We start from the raw sequence: 22,558 nt of genomic DNA, 5'->3' as shown, positions 1-22,558 counted from the left end.
TCTCTGTGGGGCCACTGAGGCAAGGATCGGGTCACATGGTCTGCATGGGCTGGCTTGCTAGCAATCATGAGTGGTCCTGGCCTAGAACTAAGGTCTGGCTTTCAGCATCCTCAAAGGTACACTGAAGGCAAAGTAGTAGATAAGGCATCCCCTATAGGGCCTCCTGTTTCCCCATCTGTAATGGGAGAGGTTCGGAAGAAGTGGTCCAGGACCCCTGGCCGCCTCTGCTGTCTCGGGATCTGGGTATTTTGGGCTCCTTGCTGATTGTTCGGGAGGAGGCTGCCAGCAGGAGAGGGTGGAGAGGTCAATAAATGTCACTGACAGGCAAAATGTCATGGTTGTGTGGGTCTGCTCCATGGTGGCCCTGGCACCTCTCTGAGTTGTCTTCAGATCTGCACTAAAATATACCAGGGAGTTCCCCAGTCACAGGATGGATGGCTGCTCTGCCTAGGTTTTTTGGGGATCTGGCTCAGGTCTGCTGTGGTCAGGCCTCTTGCCCTGGGACCATTCAGGCCTTGCCCTGTGGTCTGGGTCCATAGACTGCAAAAATTAGCCATCCATCCAAAGATAGTTCTGGAGGTCCTTGGGTATGAGGTCCATGGCCCCTGGGGAGCAGCCTCAGGCCTGGTGAGTACTGACCATGATGTGTCCCTTGCCTCTTCATCCTTTTCCACTCTAGCTCCCCCTGTCCACCTCTAACTCTAGGACTCAGCTGGTTGGGAGCTCCAGATGGCGCCAGCCTGGAGGAATTCCTGTATAAGCCACCACCCACCCCTATCACCTGGGAGGGGCTTAGAGGTTAGAGGAGATACGGGCTAGGCTAGGATTTATCAGCTGTGTTCCTGAGCAAAGAGAACTGCAGGGTCCAGATGAGGTGGCCAGGACATGGCGGTGCTGGGGGGACAAAGGTATGGCTGAGTCTTCTACATCGACCTCTATGGCCTAAGGCCTTGAGCACAGGTCAGGGAGCTGTGGGTGCCTTGAGTGAAGGGTACTGAAGCAGCAGGATCAGAACCCTCACCTGGATAAGAGCTCTTCCAGGCGCCAACCTCATGCTTGTAAAACTAGTCTCTGGCCCACAAGCCCCACCCAGGATAGGTGACTCCACCCCTCTGTAACAGGTCCCACCCTCAGCGCAGGCCAGGTCGCTTGCAGCCTCTGTCACTGGGGCCCAGGGTGCCCCGGCCCCCCCACATCCCTGCGGTCTGCCGGGAGGAAGCGGTCCCCCTCCCCCACCGTGACTTTGCGTTTCCTGCCCCAGCCCCGGGGCGGGAGGAGACATTTCCCGTTCACACCAAAGTTTTCCTGGCAGCGCCTAGACCTGGGCTTAGCCACTGCCCCTCTTGCCCATGGAACCAGCTCTGGGGCCTGGGGTCCAGGTAACCAGCGAGGGTGGGTGGAGGTTCCCGGGGCAAGGTAGTGCTGCACATGAGGATGTGCACATGTCTAGGTCTGCCTGTCTAATGGTACACATGTGTCCCGGGATACACAGTTAAAGAAGGTTACTGAAGGTAACCCCTTCTGCTGGGCTGGGTGAATGGCAGATGAGGATCCAGCCCAAGGCTCTTGGTAGGGGGTGGCTGCTGTGTGGGACACCTTCTCCAGCCCTAGCACCAGTGTGGGCCACAGCCACACCCCACTTACGCCCCTCCCCTGGCTGTGTCAGACCTGCCTAGGACTGCAGGCGTTAGGGAGGTGGGAGCAGAAACTAGGAGGCTGAGAGAAGCAGTGGGGTGCCTGGAAGAGTGGTCAGTATGTACCTAACTCTCTGATGCTGACCTTCCAATGTCCTGCCCTCCCTCCCCCATCCCTTACTCCCCTCCTCCACACCCACCACTCTGCCTTTAATCCCTTGTCCATGCTCTGTGTCCACCACCATTCATTCTTCACCTCTGTCTACATCCCCTTGTCCCTGCCCTGTTTATTGCACCCCTTCTGCCCCCCACCACTGATCCCCTGCTCTGCCTACAGAAGGACCTGGGTTACCTGCAGCAGTGGCTGAAGGCCTTCGTAGGTGCCTTCAAGAAGAGCATCTCACTGTCCTCTCTGGAGCCACGAAGGTGAGGCTGGATCTACACAGACGGCAGGGACAGAGCAGGGAGATTGAGGGGTCCTCAGCACCCATGTCTCCCCTTTCCTTGCAGGCCAGAGGAGGCAGGTGCAGAGGTCCCGCTGCTACCACTGGATGCGCTGCATGTGCTGGCTGAGCAGCTGCACCAGGCCGACCTGGAGCAAGCCCTCCTGCTGCTCAAGCTCTTCATCATTCTGTGCAGGTGTCCCTGTTATCCACTCTACGAGCAGGGGCCTAGAACTGTGGGCCAGAGGGAGCGGAGGCAGGGAGGGGCATGGTATATTATTGTGACCTCTCTCCTCATTGACTCCCCCAGAAACCTGGAGAACATAGAGGCAGGCCGGGGCCAGGTGCTAGTGCCCCGAGTGCTGGCGCTGTTGACCAAGTTGGTGGCGGAGGTGAAGTGGCCTCTACCTTGGGGGGCAGAGGGTACATGCAGGGAGGCAGGCGGTAGCCATGGCAGGGTTAAACCTCTCTCCCCACACCTACAGCTGAAAGGATGCCCACCACCCCAGGACCAAGGGGCACAGTTGGAGAATGTGGCTCTACATGCTCTGCTTCTCTGCGAGGGCCTCTTTGACCCTTACCAGACCTGGCGGCGCCAGCGCAGTGGGTGAGACCCAGCCCAAACGCAGGGAACCCAGAGGAGAGTGGGGAGAGGATGGCCGTGCTGGGCCCAAGGAGGGGTGAGAGCGGGGAGTGATGAGAGCCGGGCTGATGTACTTGGCCTCACTGCCCCCAGGGAAGTCATCAGCTCCAAGGAGAAGAGCAAATACAAGTTCCCTCCTGCTGCTTTGCCCCAGGAATTCAGTGCCTTCTTCCAAGGTCAGGCCCCGCCCCTACCCCCACTTGGCCCCACCCCCAAACCTAGGCCCCTTCCTGTAGTTCCTTGATCCTGCCATACACAGGAACCACTTGGTGGTGTCTGCATGCAGGTCTGGGAGAACCAAAGACTAGGCAGGAGTTTAGGGACAGAGAGAAGAGAAAGGACATCTTGGGCTGGAGTGAGGGCATCCCATCAGGTGGAGGGGTGGGGTCAACCTGCCTACCCAGATTTCTCATCCTCTTTCCCTCCCATCTCCTGAATCCTTCTAGCCACTTGTACCCTACTCTGATCTTAAAACTCTCTGGTACAATCCCTTTGTCCCCATAGCCTCCACCCACTCTCCACCCATCCTGGAGACACAGTAGGTATCTCCACCTCCTGCTCCCTGGCTGCTGGAGGATCCGATGCCCAGGACAGCTGCGGCCGCCTGTTCACAGGTGGTGCTGTGAACCTGTTCTCCCTAGTGACCCTTCTCCCCTGGGTCCCCTCTCTTCTCTCATTGGAGGGAGACTGGCCAGGACTTTAGATAGGCTCAGGGTGGGATATGGCCTGGACAGAGGTGGGCAGGGTTGTGAGAAGGTGGTGACCTATTGAGATATTAAGTGTCTCAGTGATGCCCCCATGGAGCTGTGGGCCTGGATCTAGAGTTGGGGCAGCAGCTCCAGGAGGGGAGGCACCCCTAGGGAGCTCCCCGCCTTTATTTTCCCATAGCCTGGGTGCTCTTATTAAAACAAACTGGATTTTATTCCTCCTCCCATCGTATCCCTTGATGTTAACCTGGCACCCTCAAGATGAAATCCTACTCCTCCCACAGCCTTTCTCTCCACTTGTCCTGCTGCCCAGCCTCGCTTCTCTCCTCTCATTCCCAGACTGCTACCACTGACCCCACCTCAGGGTCTTAGCCCATGCTGTGCCCTCTCCCCTCCAACTGCATTCTCAGGTCTCCCCTCAAAAGCCCCATCCCCAAGGAGGCCTCCCACCCATCCAACCGGAATCAAGCCCCAGCCCTACTCTTCTTCCTCCCTCAGGCATGTGACCCAGGGCTGGTCCCTTCTGCCCTCTGAGTTTCAGTCCCTGGCCTGGCATCCTGTCCAGCTTTGCTGGCGCAGGGCCAGGTGGGCCTCCTACGTATTAGGCTGTGAAAGCCCCTAGAAGTCCCAAGCAAAGGCATGGGCGTGGGGGAGGTGGCATCAGTACAGGAGATACAGCAGAGTCCCCAGAGCACAGCATGGGAAGCACCAACCGTCACAGGGGCAGAGGGAGCAAGAGATTTGCATCTGAGAAACTAAGCCCTGGTCATCACGGGGAAGAGGAAGGATGTGCTCATGCTGGGGCCCTCACTTTGGCGCTTGAAGATCTAGGAAGCTAGCTAGACTCTCAGGGCTGGGCTGTGTCCCCCTTAAGTCCCCCAGAGAAGGGTTGTGTCCCTTTCAGACCCTCTACTATACAGCCATAACTCCTTAGATGCCCCCCAGGGCAAAGCCCAGTCTTATCACTCAGACTGGGTCTTTTACTTGGCCCAGTTCCTTCTCCCCTCCACCCCAGGGCACCCACCTCTTGTGCAGCCCCCTGGGTCCATAGCCCTGCAACCTTGGTGACATTACCCTGCCCACAACCCCCTACCCAGAGAGCCTACAGAATGCAGACCACTTGCCTCCCATACTGCTGTTGCGTGTCATCCACCTCTTCTGTGCCGTCCTCGCTGGAGGAAAGGTAGGCTGGGAGGTGAGCCTGTGGACTAGAGAGCGGCTCTTTCACCATCTATCAGCTGGGTGAGCCCCTTGCCCACTGCCCATCTCTGTCCACACCTGCAGGAGAACGGGCAGATGGCTGTAAGTGATGGCTCTGTGAAAGGCCTGCTGAGTGTGGTGCGGGGCTGGAGCCATGGGCCAGCCCCAGACCCCCACCTAGTACCACTGGCTCTAGAGGCACTGGTGGGTGCAGTCCATGTCTTGCATGCCAGCCGCACACCTCCTCGTGGCCCAGAGCTTCGTGCCCTGCTTGAGAGCTACTTCCATGTCCTTAATGCCGACTGGCCAGCTGGTCTGAGCTCAGGCCCCGAAGAGGCCCTTGTCACCCTCCGGGTCAGCATGCTTGGTGGGTATGGGCTCCCAGGCTCTTGGGGAAGGGGCATCATGAGGGAAAAGCCTAAGTGATGATGGAAGGGCTGGATGGGGCAGCATACGAAGGAAGGCTTAAGGCTGCCTAGAGGGGTCTGAGCAGGGCTTGACCCTTGACACTTCTACAGATGCCATCCCCATGATGCTGGCATGTGAAGACCGGCCAGTGCTGCAAGCCACCTTCCTCAGCAACAATTGCTTTGAACACCTCACTCGGCTCATTCAGAACAGCAAGGTGGGTAGGCCCCAGCCTGGGGGTGAGGATCTGGAAGCCAGAGGTTAGGGGAGACATGCATAGGTGCCAGGCTGCTGCTGAGCAAACATGGGCTGGACAGAGTCAGTTGTTTGCAGCTGGTGGGATGGCCTGCAGTTCAGTGGGAGGGTCTGGGGCATGGACAAGGGCCCGTCCCTTGGGGCCTCTATAGGACTGGGCTTGAGGCTCAGGACAGCTCTGTGCCCCACGGAAGCGGGGCTTGTTATGGAAGGAAGGGAGCTGCTCTGGCGCCTTGTTTCCCTTTCCCTGGCCCCAAGTACAGGGGCTAGAGGAGCACACCACTGCTTTCAGATGCAGTGTCTGCTCCCACCCACTCATCCCCCCGATTGCCCATCTGAGCAGGGCACAGGGGGCTCAGCACCCTACTGTTCTCTAGTGCCAGGCAGGGCACCTGGCAGCTGCTCCTGGTCCTGCTCTAACCCCGCCCTCTCCCATCTTCCTCCTCTCTCTTCTTTGCCTCCTCCACCCTGTGCCTCCCCCTTGCCCACAGCTGTACCTGCAGGCCCGGGCGCCCCCTGAGGGGGACAGTGACCTGGCTACCCGGTTACTGACTGAGCCCAATGTCCAAAAGGTACCATCCTGGGGCTGACCAGCTCAGACACCCCCGGGACTTCCTCTTTAAGCTTTTCCTGCACTATAGCTGGGGGAATGAGCGGATGTGTGTAAGGCCTGGTGTGGTCTAGCAATGGGTGTGGGTCCTCCATGCTGTCTTGCCTGCCTTCCAAGTCCCCATCCTAGGGAACAGGACAGAAGGTGGTCTATCCCCTGCCCTGCCTGGTGTTTGATTGGGTGTTGGGGTCTGCCTGTGCCAAGCGGGATGGAACCTTCGAAACACAACTACCTACCTCATTTCTCAGAAGGGGAGACAGAAGCCCAGACACTCAAGGGTTTGGCTGTAGTCACAGAGAAGGGGGTCTCCCTCATGGTGCCATTTCTTTCTGTAGATTCTTGCACCCACCCTCAGCAGGTCACTGGGTGCCCCCAGCCAGCCCCTGATGATGCGCTCCCTGACTCACCTTGCATGTGGGCTGTAGGCAGCTGCAGGGTGTCAGCTGGCGGCTTCACAGCGGGCACCCTTTCTGGGGGCTCAACCTGTGGACCCCAACCTCCATAGCCCCTACCCTGGCTCTGTCTTCATGAGGTAACCCTATGTGTTCACTGCACATGGTCATTTTCTGAGAGCTGGCACGTCTATTCATCTGCAAAGCAGGCAGGGCAAAGTGACTTCCCTCTGTGTTTACAGATGAGGACACTGAGGCCTGGAGGGGGAAGACTGATGCCTGAGGTCACTTGGGGAGTCAGGCAAAGTTGGGACCAAAGGCCCCATGGAGCCAAATGTGACCTGGTCCCTGCTGAGAAGCTCTCCAAGCCCTTCCAAACCCTGACCCCCTCAGGGTGGGGCAGGAGAGGCAGCAGCATGCCTCTGGCTGTCAGGTTCAGCCAGGCTGAGCCTCAGTGTCCCCACCTGGATCTAGGGGGAAGGGGCAAGGTGGGACTTAAAGGTCTCGAAGGTTCTTTTGGTTCTAACACCCTGTGATTGATTGTCCCTGAATCTCTGACCCCTGTCAATCACTGTGGGTGATGGGGCACTTGCTGGCCTGTCTGTACTCGTGTGTCTCGCTTTAGGGAGACAGGTTGCGGGTGGGGCCCTAACTCCACCACAGAAAGGGGGACTGGATGGTGCAGTGAGAGTGTCCACCATTAATCTGTCCCAGTGAGGCCCTTCCCAGCCTTTGTTAGACTGGGTCTTGCTGAGCTGCTCAGAGAGGGCCCTAGGTCATGATAGGGTCACAGCAGTTGGGGCAAGGAGTAGAAGGTCTGGTGCTCCAACAGAGTTGCTGATCTAGCACATGCCACATGCCTTGGGGTGCTTGGCTCTGCACCTTTTTTACTGCAGGGGGCTGCCAGCTGTGACACCCTGGCCCCTGCCTCTCCTGACGGCCCCTCCCAACCCCAAGGTCCTGGACCAAGACACAGACGCCATTGCAGTCCATGTAGTCAGAGTGCTGACCTGCATCATGAGTGACTCCCCCTCAGCCAAGGTGAGGCTGCTGCACTGCAGCTTTAGTCGGGGTGCGGGGTGGAGTTCAACTGACCATATCCCCAGAACAGGCCTGGCCAGTGGCTATAAGAATCCTGTTCCCTGGAGCAAAGCGAGCTGGGAGGTGACTGCCCTGCCCTAAAGCACACTGGGCAGGTGTGGTTGCCAGTCTGTCCTGGAGCTGCATCTCCTCTATCAGGGCTGGATGGGGAATGGACACTTGTAGACCCACCTCCATCTACAGCCTTCTGAGATGGACTCATGTCCCCCCCATCCCTCTGCAGCCCACTGCCCACCAGTACTGTCACCCAGAGGCAGAGCCACGCAAGGGAACCGCAAAATGTGATGCCCCTCCAGGGTTTCCAGGGGGCCTGAGTTTGCCCTGGGGCACATGTATATGTTCACTTCTTCCCCATACTACCTTACACAGGAGGTGTTTAAGGAGCGCATCGGCTACCCTCACCTGCAGGAGGTTCTGCAGAGCCATGGTCCCCCCACCCATCGGCTGTTGCAAGAGCTGCTCAACATGGTGAGGGAAGGGGCTTGGGACCAGGGTCCCAAAGGCAACCAGAACTGAGTCAGGGTTACCACAGATGGTGAGCTTTCCACCCTGGGGGGCCATGTTGACTGCAGCCAGTACATAATGTGACCTGTAGCCTGGTCATGTCTATCAGTGTCACTGGAATGAGGATTCTGGCCCTGTAGGGATCCTGGAAGCAACTGCATGTTAGCAAGCCCCAGGATTATCTTAGGAACATGCAGTTAGGGGTTAGGCCAACCCAGGCTGAAAACTAAGGTTGAGGGATTAACAGCACTGAAGGATTCTTAGTAGTAGTGATCGTCATCTGTGTCCCTCTGACTTTCCTGAGCCTCACACACAACCTGTGGGCAGGATGGGGTAGATCATGTTGCTGACTGCTGCTATAGGCAAGTAAATGGAGCCAGAAAGTCCTACTGTTGACAGGGTGCCACAACTGACCAGGGACTGTTATTCTGTCCACCCACAGGCTGTGGAGGGTGACCACAGCTTGTGCCCACCTCCACCAATCCGCAACGAGCAGCCGATACTGGTGCTGGTGCAGTGGCTGCCGTCATTGCCCACCGCTGAGCTGCGGCTCTTCCTAGCACAACGCCTCAGGTGGCTCTGTGACAGCTGCCCTGCCAGCCGTGCCACCTGTGTGCAGGCAGGCCTGGTGGGCTGCCTGTTGGAGACACTCAGCACAGGGCTAGCCCTGGAGGCCCGCTGCCAAGAGCAACTGCTGGCACTGCTACAAGCACTGGGCCGTGTATCAATAAGGCCCATGGAGCTGCGTCACCTGCTGCGCCCTCCGCCAGGATTGGACTCGGGACCAGGTGGAGCTGAGGCTGGAAAGGCCCGACACGCAGGTGCTGTCATCCGTTCATTATCAGGCATGGCCAGGCACCAGGGCCCTGCACGCGCTCTACGCTACTTTGACCTCATGCCCAGCATGGCGGGCATCATGGTACCCCCTGTGCAGCGATGGCCAGGGCCTGGCTTCACCTTTCATGCCTGGCTCTGTCTGCACCCCATGGATATAGCACCTACCCCTGCCCCCACCCGACCACTCCAGCGAAAGCAGCTGTACAGGTGGGTGACTGCCAGGGGCCAGGGACCTCCTGCCAGGGTGAGCAGGAACAAGCAGACATAACTGGCTCGCCTGCCCCCAGCTTCTTCACCAGCAGCGGCTCAGGGTTTGAGGCCTTCTTCACGGCGGCCGGGACCCTGGTGGTGGCTGTGTGCACACGGAAGGAGTACTTGACCATGAGTTTGCCCGAAGTGTCCTTTGCCGACTCTGCCTGGGTGAGACCCCATCCTTCTCATGTGGCCCAGTAGAGAGAGGGGTGCTGAGTCCCAAGTATGGCCTAACATGAGGCTTCTGTTCTAGCACTGCGTGGCTATCGTCCATGTGCCTGGGCGCCGGCCCTTCAGCCAGAACCTGGTCCATGTCTACAAAGACGGCCATCTGGTCAAGACAGCACCCCTTCGCTGCCCCTCCCTCAGTGAGGTGTGCCAAGCAAGGTTTGGGGAGGCCTTGGATAGATGGGGGGACTTGGAACACAGTGGGCAGGGTGTGACCTGGAGCCCTTGTGTCCCGTGCTGCCCCATAGGCCTTGGACTTTAGCCACTGGGGTCCATGCAGCCATGGGGGTCACTGTGAGGAACTGCATGTAGGCGGAGCCCCAGGTTCTGCTGTGACCTGACTGCTCCCCCAACCCCGGTCCCACAGCCTTTCTCCTCCTGCTGTATCGGCTCCGCTGGGCACCGCACAACGACCACCACCACGGGGCTGCCCATGCCACCAGTCCCCGCCACCCTGGCCTACACTCACCCCGCCCTCACCCGCTCCCAGTCAGTCCCAGCCTCCACGGGGCTTGGCTGGGGGTCTGGGCTGGTGGCCCCCCTGCAGGAGGGCAGCATCGACTCTACCCTCGCAGGCACCCAGGACACTCGGTGGGGCAGTCCCACATCCCTGGAGGGTGAGCTGGGGACTGTGGCCATCTTTCACGAAGCCCTGCAGGCGACGGCTCTGTGGACCCTGTGCACCCTGGGTATGCAGCATCCTTCATCTCTGCCCCAGCCCCAGGCCAGAAGCTAGGGGTCCAGGGGTGAGAAGGCATCTCTGGGGGTCTCTCCTCTGGTCAGGCAGGCTCTGGATGGGGTTTGGCCAGAGGCCTAGCAAGGTCTGAAGCCCCCTGCCCACCTCCCAGGGCCCAATGAGACGGCACCCTTCAAGCCTGAGGGGGAGCTGCATGAGCTCAGCACCAGGCTGCTCCTCCATTACTCACCTCAGGTATTTGGGGGCCCCAGGGGAGTGGTTGGCTTGATTGTGCTACTTCCTGGCTCCCACACTGTGCCTGCCACCCCCTCCTCCCTCTGACCCTGGCTGCCTGCCCATTCCCCTGTCCCTAGGCTTGTAAGAACAACATTTGCCTGGACCTGTCCCCCAGTCATGGGCTCGATGGGCGCCTGACGGGCCACAGAGTGGAGACCTGGGATGTGAAGGTCTGTGAGCACGTGTGGGTGGTGTGTGCAGGAGGCATGAACATAGGGCACATGTGTGTTTGGAGTCAGGTGGGGAGCAGTGCTGTGCCTGGGGAGGATTTGGACAGTCCAGCTCGAGAGAGCAAAACTTCCCTTGTGGGTGGTCTGCTGGGGTGGAGCAGGGCAGGAAACTGACTGGAAGGCCCCCCTCACTGCCATCCTCCTTCCCCCAGGATGTGGTGAACTGCGTTGGGGGTATGAGTGCCCTGCTGCCCCTGCTGGAGCGAGTAGCTGCACAGCCCAAAGAGGCTGAGGCAAGTCCAGCTGAAACGCATGACCTCGTGGGTCCTGAACTGACCTCTGGCCACAAAACCCAGGGCCTGGTTCTCCCATTGGGTAAATCTTCAGGTAAATGTTCCTGGTACCTATGTTATGGGGCGGGAATCTTGGCATGGTAGGGGGGTGGAATGCCCAAGGTCTCCTGGCCACTGGCAGGCCCTTGATGCACCTCTGTCTCCTTCCTGGTGGCTGGCAGAGGAACGGATGGAGAGGAACGCAGTGGCTGCTTTTCTGCTGATGCTGCGGAACTTCCTTCAGGGTCACGTGGTGAACCAAGAGAGCCTGGTGCAGTGCCAGGGGCCTGCCATCATCGGGGCCCTCCTGCGAAAGGTAGGGCCTGGTAGGGCACGCATGGGGGATTAGGGATATGGTCAGCCTGTCTGACCGAGGGGACTGAGTGGGGAACCTGCTGCCCTGTCAGTCATGGAGAACCTCCTGGGAGAGTTGATACTTGAGTGGGCCCTGAAAGGCCGAGCAAGGTTGGATCTGGAAGATTTGGGGAAAGGCCCAGCACAGGTTGGGGTGGGGACCCACACAGCAGGCCGGAGGCTTGCATGTCAGAGGCGGCAGGGAGCCCCCAAAGGGTTCTGAGCAGGTGGATGGCCATGTCTGTGGCCGTCATGGCTGTGCAGGGAAGGGTGGCAGCTGAGAAGTTCAGACAGCAGGTGGGCAGAGCCTGAGCCCTCACTCCAGCTCCTGTCTCACCCCAGGTCCCCAGCTGGGCCATGGACATGAACGTGCTCATGTCTGCCCAGCTGCTGATGGAGCAAGTGGCGGCTGAGGGCAGCGGGCCCCTCCTGTACCTACTCTACCAGCATTTGCTCTTCAACTTTCACCTCTGGACCCTCAGTGACTTCGCCGTGCGCCTCGGTAGGTGTGAGGACCTGAGCAAGGGGCTGGCCATAGGGTGGCTGAGCACTGAGAAGTTAGAACCCTGCTCTGGGGGATCTGAGGGACTCACCTGATAGGAATCCAGAATGCCATGGGGTGGCTGAGGGGACTATGACCCTGCCCTGGAAGTCTGACAGGCACATGGCCCTGGCCTGGAGGATCTGAAGGGCCCAGCTCAGCCTAGTGGCCTGAGCCTCCTGCTCATTCCTGCTCAGGCCACATCCAGTACATGTCCAGCATAGTTCGGGAGCACAGACAGAAGCTGCGGAAGAAGTACGGCGTCCAGTTTATCCTGGATGCTCTGCGCACCCACTACAGGTGAGGCCAGTGGGGCCAGATGGGCCATGGGGGGCTGACGCTGACACAGTGGCCTCTGGCCTTGGGGACTGGGCTATGCGCTTACCTGACTCACCTGCCCACCCTCCCTCCCCCTGTCTCCCCCTTTCTTCCCCTCTCTCCCCCTGTCTCCCCACCTTTCTCCGGACCTGGCTGGGTGTGCCTGCTGACCTGCCAGCCCGCAGCGGGAGCGCCCCCTGGCTGCTGACGACCTACGCACCGTGCAGACCTCCCTCCTGGGCCTGGCAAGGGAGTTCCTGGTGCGGAGCCTCTCAGCAGATGACGTGCAGGTCACGCAGATCATGCTGAACTTTTTGGCAGCCACAGGCGACGATGGCCAGGTAGGCTGGAGGTTGGGGAAGGGGAGGCTTGGGTGAGGGGGGCATGGGGGCCTGGCACAGTGTGAGACTCTGCATCCCCAGGTGGTGGGTGCGCTGGACCTGCTGCTAGCCCTGCTGCACGGTTCCCTGGCGCAGGAGTCCTTGGCTATCTTTCTGTTGGAGCCAGGGAACCTCGAAGTGCTGCTGGCCCTGCTAGTGCGGCCAGGGTCACTGCCCCTGCTGCCCGATCGAGTCTGCAAGGTACATCCAGCCCATCCCCTCCCCTGGCATCCCATTCACTGGGGCCCCTGCCTGGGGTTCAGGGAGGTACAGCAGGCCTTGGGCCAGCAGATGAAGCTGCCTTCAAGGGCCTCTTGAGCCACACACCTGCACGGTGACTTCCCCTCCTACAGTAACTCCTTCCACATGATGACAGTCCTCCGATGACCCCCACACAGATCCTGCGCAGACTGCAGCAGAACGAGCGGCTACCTGAGCGGAGCCGCCAGCGCCTCCGGCTGCGGGAGTGTGGTCTCCAGGGTCTGATTGCCTGCTTGCCTGAGGGGACTGTTTCCCCCCAGCTCTGCCAGGGCCTCTACAAGCTGTTCCTGGGGGCAGGTACAACCTGGTTACAGCCAAGTGGAGGGGGTGACATGTCAGAAAAACAGGGCAGGCAGGCAGGAAGAAGGAAGGTAGTGGCATAGGGGCCAGGGCTGGGCCCCACCCTTCCTAGTCGGGTCAGTCCCTCAGGTCCCCCCAACCCATCCCCCCAGATTGCCTGAACCTCTCAGATCTGCTGGCTGTGGTACAGCTGTCCCTCCAGGCTGACCTCAGCGTTCGCCTAGACATCTGTCGCCAGGTGAGCATGAGATGTAAAAGCTTTGGGGGAGGGGGAGGGTGGCTTCTACCCTCTGGCCTTCACCTTGCCTGTCTCATGAGGGGGTCTCTGGAGCCCTCCTCTGCAAAGGCCCCGGATGAGGGTCTGGGGCAGGCAGTTGGATGCGTCCTCACGTGCTGTGCTCTTGCCTGCAGCTCTTCCACCTCATCTATGGACAGCCAGATATAGTGCGCCTTCTGGCCCGACAGGCTGGCTGGCAGGATGTGCTGACCCGGCTATATGTCCTGGAGGCTGCCACAGCTGGCAGTCCCCCTCCTTCTTCCCCAGAGTCACCCACCTCCCCCAAGCCAGCCCCACCCAAGCCACCCACTGAGTCACCTGCTGAGCCTTCAGATGTCTTCCTGCCCTCAGAGGCCCCCTGCCCTGACCCTGATGGCTTTTACCATGCTCTCTCCCCATTCTGCATGCCCTTTGACCTGGGCCTGGAACGGTCTAGTGTAGGATCAGGCAACACTGCTGGTGGTGGCGGCAGCAGTGGTACTCTTACTCCAGCCAGCCAGCCTGGCACTCCTTCCCCATTGGATGGGCCGAGGCCCTTTTCTGCTGCCCCTGGCCGCCACAGCTCCAGTCTCTCCAATGTGCTGGAGGACAGCAGCCTCCCAGAGCCCACCATTAGCGGGGATGATACCTCGAACACCAGCAACCCACAGGTGAGATGGGCCCACCCTCTGCCACTGCATGGTACCCAAGGGAGGACACTTCTGTTACACAGGGCTGGCAGTGTAGCCTCTCCAAAGGTGTGGCCCTGTCTGACCAGGGTTGCACTGCCAGTCAGGCCTGTGCTGTCCCATCATAGCTCTCATCTGTAGTTGTGTTCCCAGAGGGCTCCTGGAACAGGGTGAGTCATGACGAGCCAGAGTGGGTGACACCAGCCAGGCTTCAGAAGGGCCCTCAAGAGAGCCTGTAGGGCAGAGACCTCAGAGGGTCCAAGGGCAGCAAACGCCAATGGCCCTGCCCTGGGCTTCTGGGTTTGGGGATGGGCCTCTGCTCGTTCTATGTGAACTGCCTCATCTCTTCTTGGGAGTCTGGCGAGACCCCAGGATTCTGCCTGGAACTCAAGTAGTAGCTGAGACCCCTAAACTGTTCTTCCAGGCCCTTAGTGCCAGGCTCACTGTTAGCCAAATGCTCTGCCTCCTGGGTGGCTACCCCAGGAGGGATGCTGACTGGGGATGGATGGGCATCAGCCTGATTCCCTCTGCGGCCCACAACCCATGCCCACATCACCCACCTGTGCCCACAGCAAACCTCTGAGGAAGAGTTGTGCAATCTGCTCACCAACGTGCTGTTCTCGGTGACGTGGCGTGGTGTGGAAGGCAGCGATGAGGCTGCCTGGCGGGAGCGTGGCCAGGTTTTCTCGGTGCTCACCCAGCTGGGGGCCTCAGCCACACTTGTGCGCCCACCAGACTGCATCAAGCGCAGGTGAGAGGGCAAGTCTGGAGCGGGAGGGGCTTCAGGGAGCCTCGGGGGAAGGAAAGAAGACAGTCAGGTAGACCATTGAGTTCCCCACTCACCCGCCAGCCTCCTGGAGATGATGCTGGAGTCAGCCCTGACCGACATCAAGGAAGCCCCCGTGGGGGTCCTGGCCAGCCTCACCCAGCAGGTGCTTTGGCTGCTGCGTCTGCTGCAGGACTTCCTGTGTGCTGAAGGCCATGGTAACCAGGAACTGTGGAGTGAGAAGGTGCGGCCCCTCAGAGAGGCGTGAGCCACATGAACACTCAGGTTCACGCAAGGCTGCAGGGATCTGGTCTGGGAGGTGGATGGGTACACGTGCGCAGTTGTGGGTACATCAGCATGAATGCCTGTGAGCGTGGACTTGCCTATGTGCACAAACCCTACCTGGCCTCCAGCGCAAACTTTACTTTGCTCTCTTTCCATGGACTCCTGGCCTCCCCGGTGATGTCTGTTGGGAACCCGTTGTCTGTGGCAGCTCTTTGAAGGTGTATGCAGCCTACTTGATCGCCTGGGAGCCTGGCCCCACCTGGCCAACGGCACAGCTGATCTCCGTGAGATGGCACAGATTGGCCTGCGGCTTGTGCTTGGCTACATCCTGCTGGAAGACCCACAGGTGAGCACAGGGTGAGCATGGGGGCAGGGGGCATGGGAGGTGTGGGGAGCTCCAAGAGTGGCTGGGTGCCACTCATCTCTCTTGTACCCACAGTTGCATGCCCAGGCCTATGTGAGATTGCACATGCTGCTACAGACTGCAGTGCCAGCCCGCCGCGAGGAAGCCTGCTATGTGCTCTCCAAGCTGGAGGCTGCACTGGGGCGGGCGCTGAACACCTCTTCCTCCGAGTCAGCCACTGATAAGACAGGGCCCCCACCTGCAGCCACAGCAGCCGCAGAGCGCTGCTCCTGGCTGGTGCCCCTGGTACGCACACTGCTAGACCGTGCCTATGAGCCGCTGGGGCTGCAGTGGGGACTACCCTCCCTGCCACCCACCAATGGCAGCCCCACCTTCTTTGAAGACTTCCAGGCTTTTTGTGCTACACCCGAATGGCGCCACTTCATCGACAAACAGGTGCCTGGAGGTGGGGCCCAGGAAGAGGAGTGGGGACTGGGGCCCACATCGAGCACTGTTCTCCTCTGACCAAACCTCCAGGTGCAGCCAACCATGTCCCAGTTCGAAATGGACACGTATGCTAAGAGCCACGACCTTATGTCAGGTTTCTGGAATGCCTGCTATGACATGCTCATGAGCAGTGGGCAGCGGCGCCAGCGGGAGCGTGCCCAGAGTCGTCGGGCCTTCCAGGTGTGCCACAGGGGTGGGGATGGGAAACTGATCCACACATGTGCCCAGGAGATGTCTCACAAGGTGGAGAAATAGGGGTAGGACAGGCAGCAGCCAGGGGACTGACCTATTTCCCCCACCCCAGGAGCTGGTGCTGGAACCTGCGCAGAGGCGGGCGCGCCTGGAGGGGCTGCGCTACACGGCAGCGCTGAAGCAGCAGGCAGCGCAGCACTCCACAGCCCTGCTGCACTGGGGCACGCTGTGGCGCCAGCTCGCCAGCCCATGTGGGGCATGGGCGCTGAGGTGGGCCGGGCTTGAGGCAGCGTCACTGTGGAGGGGTGGGGCTTGGGAGGGAGGGGGTCACCTGGAACCCCAGACTGCCTTTGGGGTGAGGGATGGGGGTGTCTACAGCCTTCTACCGACCCATGACCTGGGGGACATTCTGCAGGGACCCTCCCACCCTCCGCTGGAAACTGTCCAGCGCTGAGACATACTCACGCATGCGTCTGAAGCTGGTGCCCAACCATCACTTCGACCCTCACCTGGAAGCCAGTGCCCTCCGTGACAATCTGGGTGAGGGAGTATGCTGAGCTGGGTCCGCCCAACTCAATTGTCCCGTGTCCCATCCTGCCTTGCTTCATCTGAGTACCCTTGGCCCCTTGCAGGTGAGGTTCCCCTGACACCCACCGAGGAGGCCTCACTGCCTCTGGCAGTGACCAAAGAGGCCAAAGTGAGCACCCCACCCGAGGAGCTGCAGGAGGACCAGCTCGGCGAAGATGAGCTGGCTGAGCTGGAGACCCCGTGAGTGAGGCCCTGGAGAGATCAGACTGGGGTGGTGGGCAAGGGGTCTGCTCCAGTGTGTGCATGCCTCTGTGGGATCAACTCCCTCTTCTGCTGCCTGACTAGATCCCCCTGAAGGGACTGTCCAAAGCCAGATGGGGGGTGGGAAAGTCTCCTAACAGGGCTGAGTTGCTCTTTTAACAGCCAGGCACCCAAGGACAGCACTGAGAAACAAACCAGAGCGGGAAGGGGGCCCAGGGAGTGGGCAGGGGCTGGGTGAGGGGAGCAGGGGACAAGGGTTGGCATCCTGGCAAAATATTCAGAAGCCTAGTGGGTGGCAGGCTGGGGACAGGGGCTGGGACCAGTAGGTTCTGGACCCTAGACAGCCCCTCCCCATCTCTGGGAGTCATGAGAGTATATACCCCATGACTCAATGGCACTTGGATGCCCTTTGGGCTTGTGAAGAAGGGGGTCCCAGAGCCTAGAGCCTGAGGTGGGTTGCTGGTCTTTAGGATGGAGGCAGCAGAACTGGATGAGCAGCGTGAGAAGTTGGTGCTGTCGGCTGAGTGCCAGCTGGTGACGGTAGTGGCCGTGGTCCCAGGGCTGCTGGAGGTCACCACACAGAATGTGTACTTCTACGATGGCAGCACTGAGCGTGTCGAAACTGAGGAGGGTGCGTCCTGGTGGTGTGGGTTGGGAAGATGGCAGGGAATGGCTGAGGTCTCGGTGGGCCTGAGGTGAGTGACTCCTGTACCTGCTGTTCCTCCCCATAGGCATTGGCTATGATTTCCGGCGCCCACTGGCCCAGCTGCGTGAGGTCCACCTGCGGCGTTTCAACCTGCGCCGTTCAGCACTTGAGCTCTTCTTTATCGATCAGGCCAACTACTTCCTCAACTTCCCATGCAAGGTGGGCACGACCCCAGCCTCATCTCCTAGCCAGACTCCCAGGCCCCAGCCTGGCCCCATCCCACCCCACACCCAGGTACGGAACCAGGTGTACTCGTGGCTCTTGCGCCTACGGCCTCCCTCTCAAGGCTACCTAAGCAGCCGCTCCCCCCAGGAGATGCTGCGTGCCTCAGGCCTTACACAGGTGAGAGCCCGGAGTGTGAGGGATGTGAAGTTGGGACCCTGAATCAGGGGGCAGTGCTGGACAGCCCACCTGGCTCACATCTTGATTGCCCCTGTCCCCAGAAATGGGTACAGCGTGAGATATCCAACTTCGAGTACTTGATGCAACTCAACACCATTGCGGGGCGGACCTACAATGACCTGTCTCAGTACCCTGTGGTGAGGGCCTCACTCTGTACCCCTCCACCCCTGCCCCTCTGACCTATCAGCCCTTGGTTTCCCCAAGTGTAGGTACCTGCCAGTGGGCCAAGCCCTGAGCTTGGTCCTGGGTAGGTGTGCCAATGAAGAGCTGGCCTCTGTTCCCTGCCAACCCCCAGAGGTCCCCAGCCTCACTACCTTCCCCTCCCCACCTAGCCTCTATTCCTCAAAAGGAATCCTGTTCCAGGACAGTCTGTCTTGCTCCCCTGTGACCCCTCTAAGTGGTGCTCCCCCAACCTGTGGGCAGGTTCTGTACCCACCTTCTTGAGGGTGAGGGTGAGGGCAGGGCAGGGTGGGCTGGTAGGCCATCAGGGCCCTCATGCAGCCCCTGCTTGGGTGGGCGGCCAGTTCCCCTGGGTCCTGCAGGACTACGTGTCCCCAACCCTGGACCTCAGCAACCCAGCCGTCTTCCGGGACCTGTCTAAGCCCATCGGTGTGGTGAACCCCAAGCATGCCCAGCTCGTGAGGGAGAAGTGAGCATGCGGGCAGGGCTGGGCTTAGCGGGTAGGGAAAGGTGAGGGGAGGGCTTCTGCTGACATGTCCAACTGTGGCCCCAGGTATGAAAGCTTTGAGGACCCAGCGGGGACCATTGACAAGTTCCACTATGGCACCCACTACTCCAATGCAGCAGGCGTGATGCACTACCTTATCCGCGTGGAGCCCTTCACCTCCCTGCACGTCCAGCTGCAGAGTGGCCGGTATAGCCCAGGGGCTGGTGGGCAGACTGGAGGGCAGACAAGGGGAGGAGGCTGGTCCTCCCCACATCCTGGGCCTACCCTTGGCTCCCTTCTTCCCTCCAGCCACAGCATCTCCCTGTTCCCACTCTCCCCACCTCACCTTGGCCCTATGCCCCTCCCCCAGCTTTGACTGCTCCGACCGGCAGTTCCACTCAGTGGCAGCAGCCTGGCAGGCACGCCTGGAGAGCCCCGCCGATGTGAAGGAGCTCATCCCAGAATTCTTCTACTTTCCTGACTTCCTGGAGAACCAGAACGGTAGGTGTGAGGTGCTGGCACTGGAGCGGGCAGGTGTGGGGATGGAGAGCAGATGGTGGAGTGGCCAGGGGGCAGTTGGGATGGACAGGGAGACAGCTGACGCAGTCCTTTGTGCCAGGTTTTGACCTGGGCTGTCTCCAGCTGACCAACGAGAAGGTGGGCGATGTAGTGCTGCCCCCGTGGGCCAGCTCTCCTGAGGACTTCATCCAGCAGCACCGCCAGGCTCTGGTGAGGAAGCAACCACAGGCAAATGGCAGGCAGCCGGGGTTCTGAAGGTCATGGGGGGTCAGCCGTCCCTGCACTGATTGCTGCCTCCCTACTCCCAGGAGTCGGAGTATGTGTCTGCCCACCTGCACGAGTGGATCGACCTCATCTTTGGCTACAAGCAGCGGGGGCCAGCTGCCGAGGAGGCCCTCAATGTCTTCTATTACTGCACCTATGAGGGTGGGCAGTGTGCTGGACTCTAGTCGGGGCCAGGACAAAATCAGGAGGGGTGGATGCAGAGGGCACGTGGGGAGCCCTGACTACTCTGCCTACCTTCCCAGGGGCTGTAGACCTGGACCATGTGACAGATGAGCGGGAACGGAAGGCTCTGGAGGGTATTATCAGCAACTTTGGGCAGACTCCCTGTCAGCTGCTGAAGGTAAAGCCAGCTTAGAGGATAGTGGCCAGGGATGCCCACGCCATGGTGCTGACCAGCCACTTGCCCACAGGAGCCACATCCAACTCGGCTCTCAGCTGAGGAAGCAGCCCATCGCCTTGCACGCCTGGACACTAACTCACCTAGCATCTTCCAGCACCTGGACCAACTCAAGGCATTCTTTGCAGAGGTGAGAGGAAGACAGGACCTCAACTTTATATTATGTGAAATGGGTTTAACCCCACTGTCCTTACCAACCACTTGGGGCAGATGGGAACCCTAATCAAGGTCACTGATTTCAAAGCACCTTAGAAAATGAGCTAAACATGGGAAGAGTATGGGGGCAGGAGGGGTGCCCTCCTCATCAGGGCCAGGATAAAGTGTTGACTCACCTAACAAGCTCTGAAAGCCTTAGGGAGATCAGGAGGGAGGAGATCTGTCCTTGGACCCCTTCCATCGCCTTCCTAGGCAGGAACATTCCTGAATGTTGCCCCCAGGCCTGACTTTTTTTTAGGTTTCCCTCTCTTCCTGCCTTTGGGCTAGGGGGACAAGGAATAACAGGGTGGGAGGACCAAGGTTGAAACTAAGCGTGATACTCTGGAAGCATCTTCCATGTCTGTCCCAGCTTCTCACCCACTTTCTGAGATGCCCTCCTAAAGTCTCTGCCTGTTGCTTGGAGGGACCTCTGCATCTGTGATACCTACTCCGTGACCCCTGGGGACTGAGGGTAAAGGAAGGGATGATGCTTCAGGGAGAAGATAGTGTAATCTGATAGTACTCAGGCATAGCTAGGCCTGCCCTTGTCCCTGCAGGTCATCAGTGATGGTGTACCCCTGGTGCTAGCTCTGGTCCCCCACCGGCAGCCCCACTCCTTCATCACCCAGGGTTCCCCAGACCTGTTGGTAAGTGCATTGTGCAGAGCCCTAGCTCAGCTCCACTCCCCCTCTGCCTCTGCCACAAACCCATCTCTGCCCCCTCCTGCCTTCAGGTGACCGTGAGTGCCAGTGGGCTGCTGGGTACCCACAGCTGGTTGCCCTATGACCGCAACATAAGCAACTACTTCAGCTTCAGCAAAGACCCCACCATGGGCAGCCACAAGTAGGACAGAGGGCTGTGGGTGGGGTGGGCTACAAATGCTCTGCACCCTGAATTATTCCTCTCCCTAATCAGAATGTAGGCCAGCTGCAGGGGAAAGGTCTGACCAGGCTCCCTGAGGGCCTAGGTCTCTTCCATGTGGCCTGGCCTCACTTGCCATCCCCCTCACTGGGTCAGGACGCAGCGACTGCTGAGTGGCCCATGGGTGCCAGACAGTGGTGTGAGCGGACAAGCACTGGCAGTGGCCCCTGACGGAAAGCTGCTATTCAGCGGTGGCCACTGGGATGGCAGCCTGCGAGTGACTGCACTATCCCGTGGCAAGCTGTTGAGCCAGCTCAGCCGCCACCTTGGTATGAACAGCCTTGGAGGCACGCAGGTATGGGGCCGGGTTCTGAGGCTGGCCGGGGCGGATGTGATTCCTCCATTTTGCCTGTACCCTCCCCTTCCCGTGCAGATGTAGTAACCTGCCTTGCACTGGACACCTGTGGCATCTACCTCATCTCAGGCTCCCGGGACACCACATGCATGGTGTGGCGGCTCCTGCATCAGGTGTGCCTGATGGGCAGCTCTGTGGGGTCCCCATAGCCCAGACCTACAGCCCATCCATCCCTCGGTGGCCTTCCGGTCCTGCCCTCCTGTCTTTCCCTTCCCTTTGCTACCATGAGCAAGTCTGGGGTTCCATGACCCTTCAGCTCTCTAGTCTTGGACAAGGCCTTCGTTTCCTGAGCCTCAGGGGCCAGTCCTAAGCCAACCCTGGTCATCCACAGGGTGGTCTGTCAGTAGGCCTGGCACCAAAGCCTGTGCAGGTCCTGTATGGGCATGGGGCTGCAGTGAGCTGTGTGGCCATCAACACTGAACTTGACATGGCTGTGTCTGGATCTGAGGTGTGTGTATGCATGTGCCCTGGGGAGGGTGAGTTTGCTGGGCAATCCCTCTGGAGCCCAGATTCCTGCCCAGGACCCTAAGTTGCCTTCCTGCAGGATGGAACTGTGATCATACACACTGTACGCCGTGGCCAGTTTGTGGCAGCACTACAGCCTCCGAGTGCCTCAGTGCCTGGACCTATTTTCCACCTGGCATTGGGGTCCGAAGGCCAGATTGTGGTACAGAGCTCAGCGTGGGAACGTCCTGGGGCCCAGGTATGGGGAAGGGGTACCCAGCAAAGATGGAGGGGCAGTTGGGATCCTGTCCTTGCTGACACTCCCTGCTTCCTCCAGGTCACCTACTCCTTGCACCTGTATTCGGTCAATGGGAAGTTGCGGGCTTCACTGCCCCTGGCAGAGCAGCCTACAGCCCTGACGGTGACAGAGGACTTTGTGTTGCTGGGCACCGCCCAGTGCGCCCTGCACATCCTCCAACTAAACACGTAAGCCCCCCCCCCATTTATGAGTTCATGGCCCCTGAAGGTTGTGGTCATTGGTGTAGAATAAAGCGGGGGGGATTCCCCCTAGGAATCCACGCACCATACATGTTTGTGGGCACATATTTCAAGGTTTGTTACCTGTCCCCTCATCTTCCCATAGGGAGGTCTTGCCCTGGGCCTCGGCTTAGCCACAGTTGTGGGAGATTTCTTTTTGTATAAAAGTTTCAATTTAGCCATCCTTAAAATGAGGACAGAGAGGGTATATGGGATAAGGGATATCTGCTGGTCGCAAAGCCCCCTTGCAGTCGCAAGCTGGTGTATATCCCCTCTCCCTTCCAGACTGCTCCCGGCTGCGCCTCCCCTGCCCATGAAGGTGGCCATCCGCAGCGTGGCCGTGACCAAGGAGCGCAGCCACGTGCTGGTGGGCCTGGAGGACGGCAAGCTCATCGTGGTGGGCGCCGGGCAGCCTTCTGAGGTGAGGATGGGGCGAGGGTGGGGAGGCCCCTCGAACGGG

The 22,558-nt window shown here is 59.7% G+C and overlaps 1 protein-coding gene across 1 annotated transcript in view; it reads left to right on the top strand.

The window, feature by feature from the left end:
- The first annotated feature begins 1,266 nt into the window (after positions 1–1,266).
- Positions 1,267–22,558, top strand: part of NBEAL2 (neurobeachin-like 2) — a 28,814-nt gene continuing 7,522 nt past the window's right edge. The window contains exons 1-53 of the mRNA XM_011981142.1: positions 1,267–1,379; positions 1,972–2,060; positions 2,145–2,273; positions 2,388–2,469; positions 2,563–2,684; positions 2,814–2,896; positions 4,525–4,610; positions 4,712–4,994; positions 5,146–5,252; positions 5,782–5,862; positions 7,250–7,333; positions 7,763–7,861; positions 8,340–8,941; positions 9,022–9,154; positions 9,240–9,359; positions 9,582–9,903; positions 10,063–10,145; positions 10,265–10,357; positions 10,570–10,744; positions 10,872–11,005; positions 11,386–11,545; positions 11,782–11,884; positions 12,081–12,243; positions 12,325–12,483; positions 12,681–12,840; positions 12,996–13,081; positions 13,255–13,770; positions 14,361–14,539; positions 14,639–14,798; positions 15,048–15,185; positions 15,279–15,638; positions 15,720–15,869; positions 15,994–16,151; positions 16,297–16,421; positions 16,514–16,649; positions 17,141–17,301; positions 17,402–17,718; positions 17,820–17,915; positions 18,303–18,427; positions 18,512–18,652; positions 18,816–18,946; positions 19,065–19,174; positions 19,273–19,390; positions 19,492–19,589; positions 19,660–19,776; positions 20,399–20,488; positions 20,575–20,684; positions 20,859–21,031; positions 21,136–21,230; positions 21,449–21,565; positions 21,662–21,820; positions 21,899–22,047; positions 22,384–22,536. Of these exons, the coding sequence (XP_011836532.1) occupies positions 1,350–1,379; positions 1,972–2,060; positions 2,145–2,273; positions 2,388–2,469; positions 2,563–2,684; positions 2,814–2,896; positions 4,525–4,610; positions 4,712–4,994; positions 5,146–5,252; positions 5,782–5,862; positions 7,250–7,333; positions 7,763–7,861; positions 8,340–8,941; positions 9,022–9,154; positions 9,240–9,359; positions 9,582–9,903; positions 10,063–10,145; positions 10,265–10,357; positions 10,570–10,744; positions 10,872–11,005; positions 11,386–11,545; positions 11,782–11,884; positions 12,081–12,243; positions 12,325–12,483; positions 12,681–12,840; positions 12,996–13,081; positions 13,255–13,770; positions 14,361–14,539; positions 14,639–14,798; positions 15,048–15,185; positions 15,279–15,638; positions 15,720–15,869; positions 15,994–16,151; positions 16,297–16,421; positions 16,514–16,649; positions 17,141–17,301; positions 17,402–17,718; positions 17,820–17,915; positions 18,303–18,427; positions 18,512–18,652; positions 18,816–18,946; positions 19,065–19,174; positions 19,273–19,390; positions 19,492–19,589; positions 19,660–19,776; positions 20,399–20,488; positions 20,575–20,684; positions 20,859–21,031; positions 21,136–21,230; positions 21,449–21,565; positions 21,662–21,820; positions 21,899–22,047; positions 22,384–22,536 (8,150 nt within the window). The 5' untranslated portion in view covers positions 1,267–1,349. The remainder of the gene's footprint in view (positions 1,380–1,971; positions 2,061–2,144; positions 2,274–2,387; positions 2,470–2,562; positions 2,685–2,813; positions 2,897–4,524; positions 4,611–4,711; positions 4,995–5,145; positions 5,253–5,781; positions 5,863–7,249; positions 7,334–7,762; positions 7,862–8,339; positions 8,942–9,021; positions 9,155–9,239; positions 9,360–9,581; positions 9,904–10,062; positions 10,146–10,264; positions 10,358–10,569; positions 10,745–10,871; positions 11,006–11,385; positions 11,546–11,781; positions 11,885–12,080; positions 12,244–12,324; positions 12,484–12,680; positions 12,841–12,995; positions 13,082–13,254; positions 13,771–14,360; positions 14,540–14,638; positions 14,799–15,047; positions 15,186–15,278; positions 15,639–15,719; positions 15,870–15,993; positions 16,152–16,296; positions 16,422–16,513; positions 16,650–17,140; positions 17,302–17,401; positions 17,719–17,819; positions 17,916–18,302; positions 18,428–18,511; positions 18,653–18,815; positions 18,947–19,064; positions 19,175–19,272; positions 19,391–19,491; positions 19,590–19,659; positions 19,777–20,398; positions 20,489–20,574; positions 20,685–20,858; positions 21,032–21,135; positions 21,231–21,448; positions 21,566–21,661; positions 21,821–21,898; positions 22,048–22,383; positions 22,537–22,558) is intronic.

This window comes from Mandrillus leucophaeus, unplaced genomic scaffold (assembly GCF_000951045.1).
Source record: "Mandrillus leucophaeus isolate KB7577 unplaced genomic scaffold, Mleu.le_1.0 Scaffold22, whole genome shotgun sequence".
Classification (NCBI taxonomy): domain Eukaryota; kingdom Metazoa; phylum Chordata; class Mammalia; order Primates; family Cercopithecidae; genus Mandrillus; species Mandrillus leucophaeus.
The sequence above is the reverse complement of the archived record's forward strand: the minus strand, read 5'-3'. Positions and strand labels throughout refer to the sequence as shown.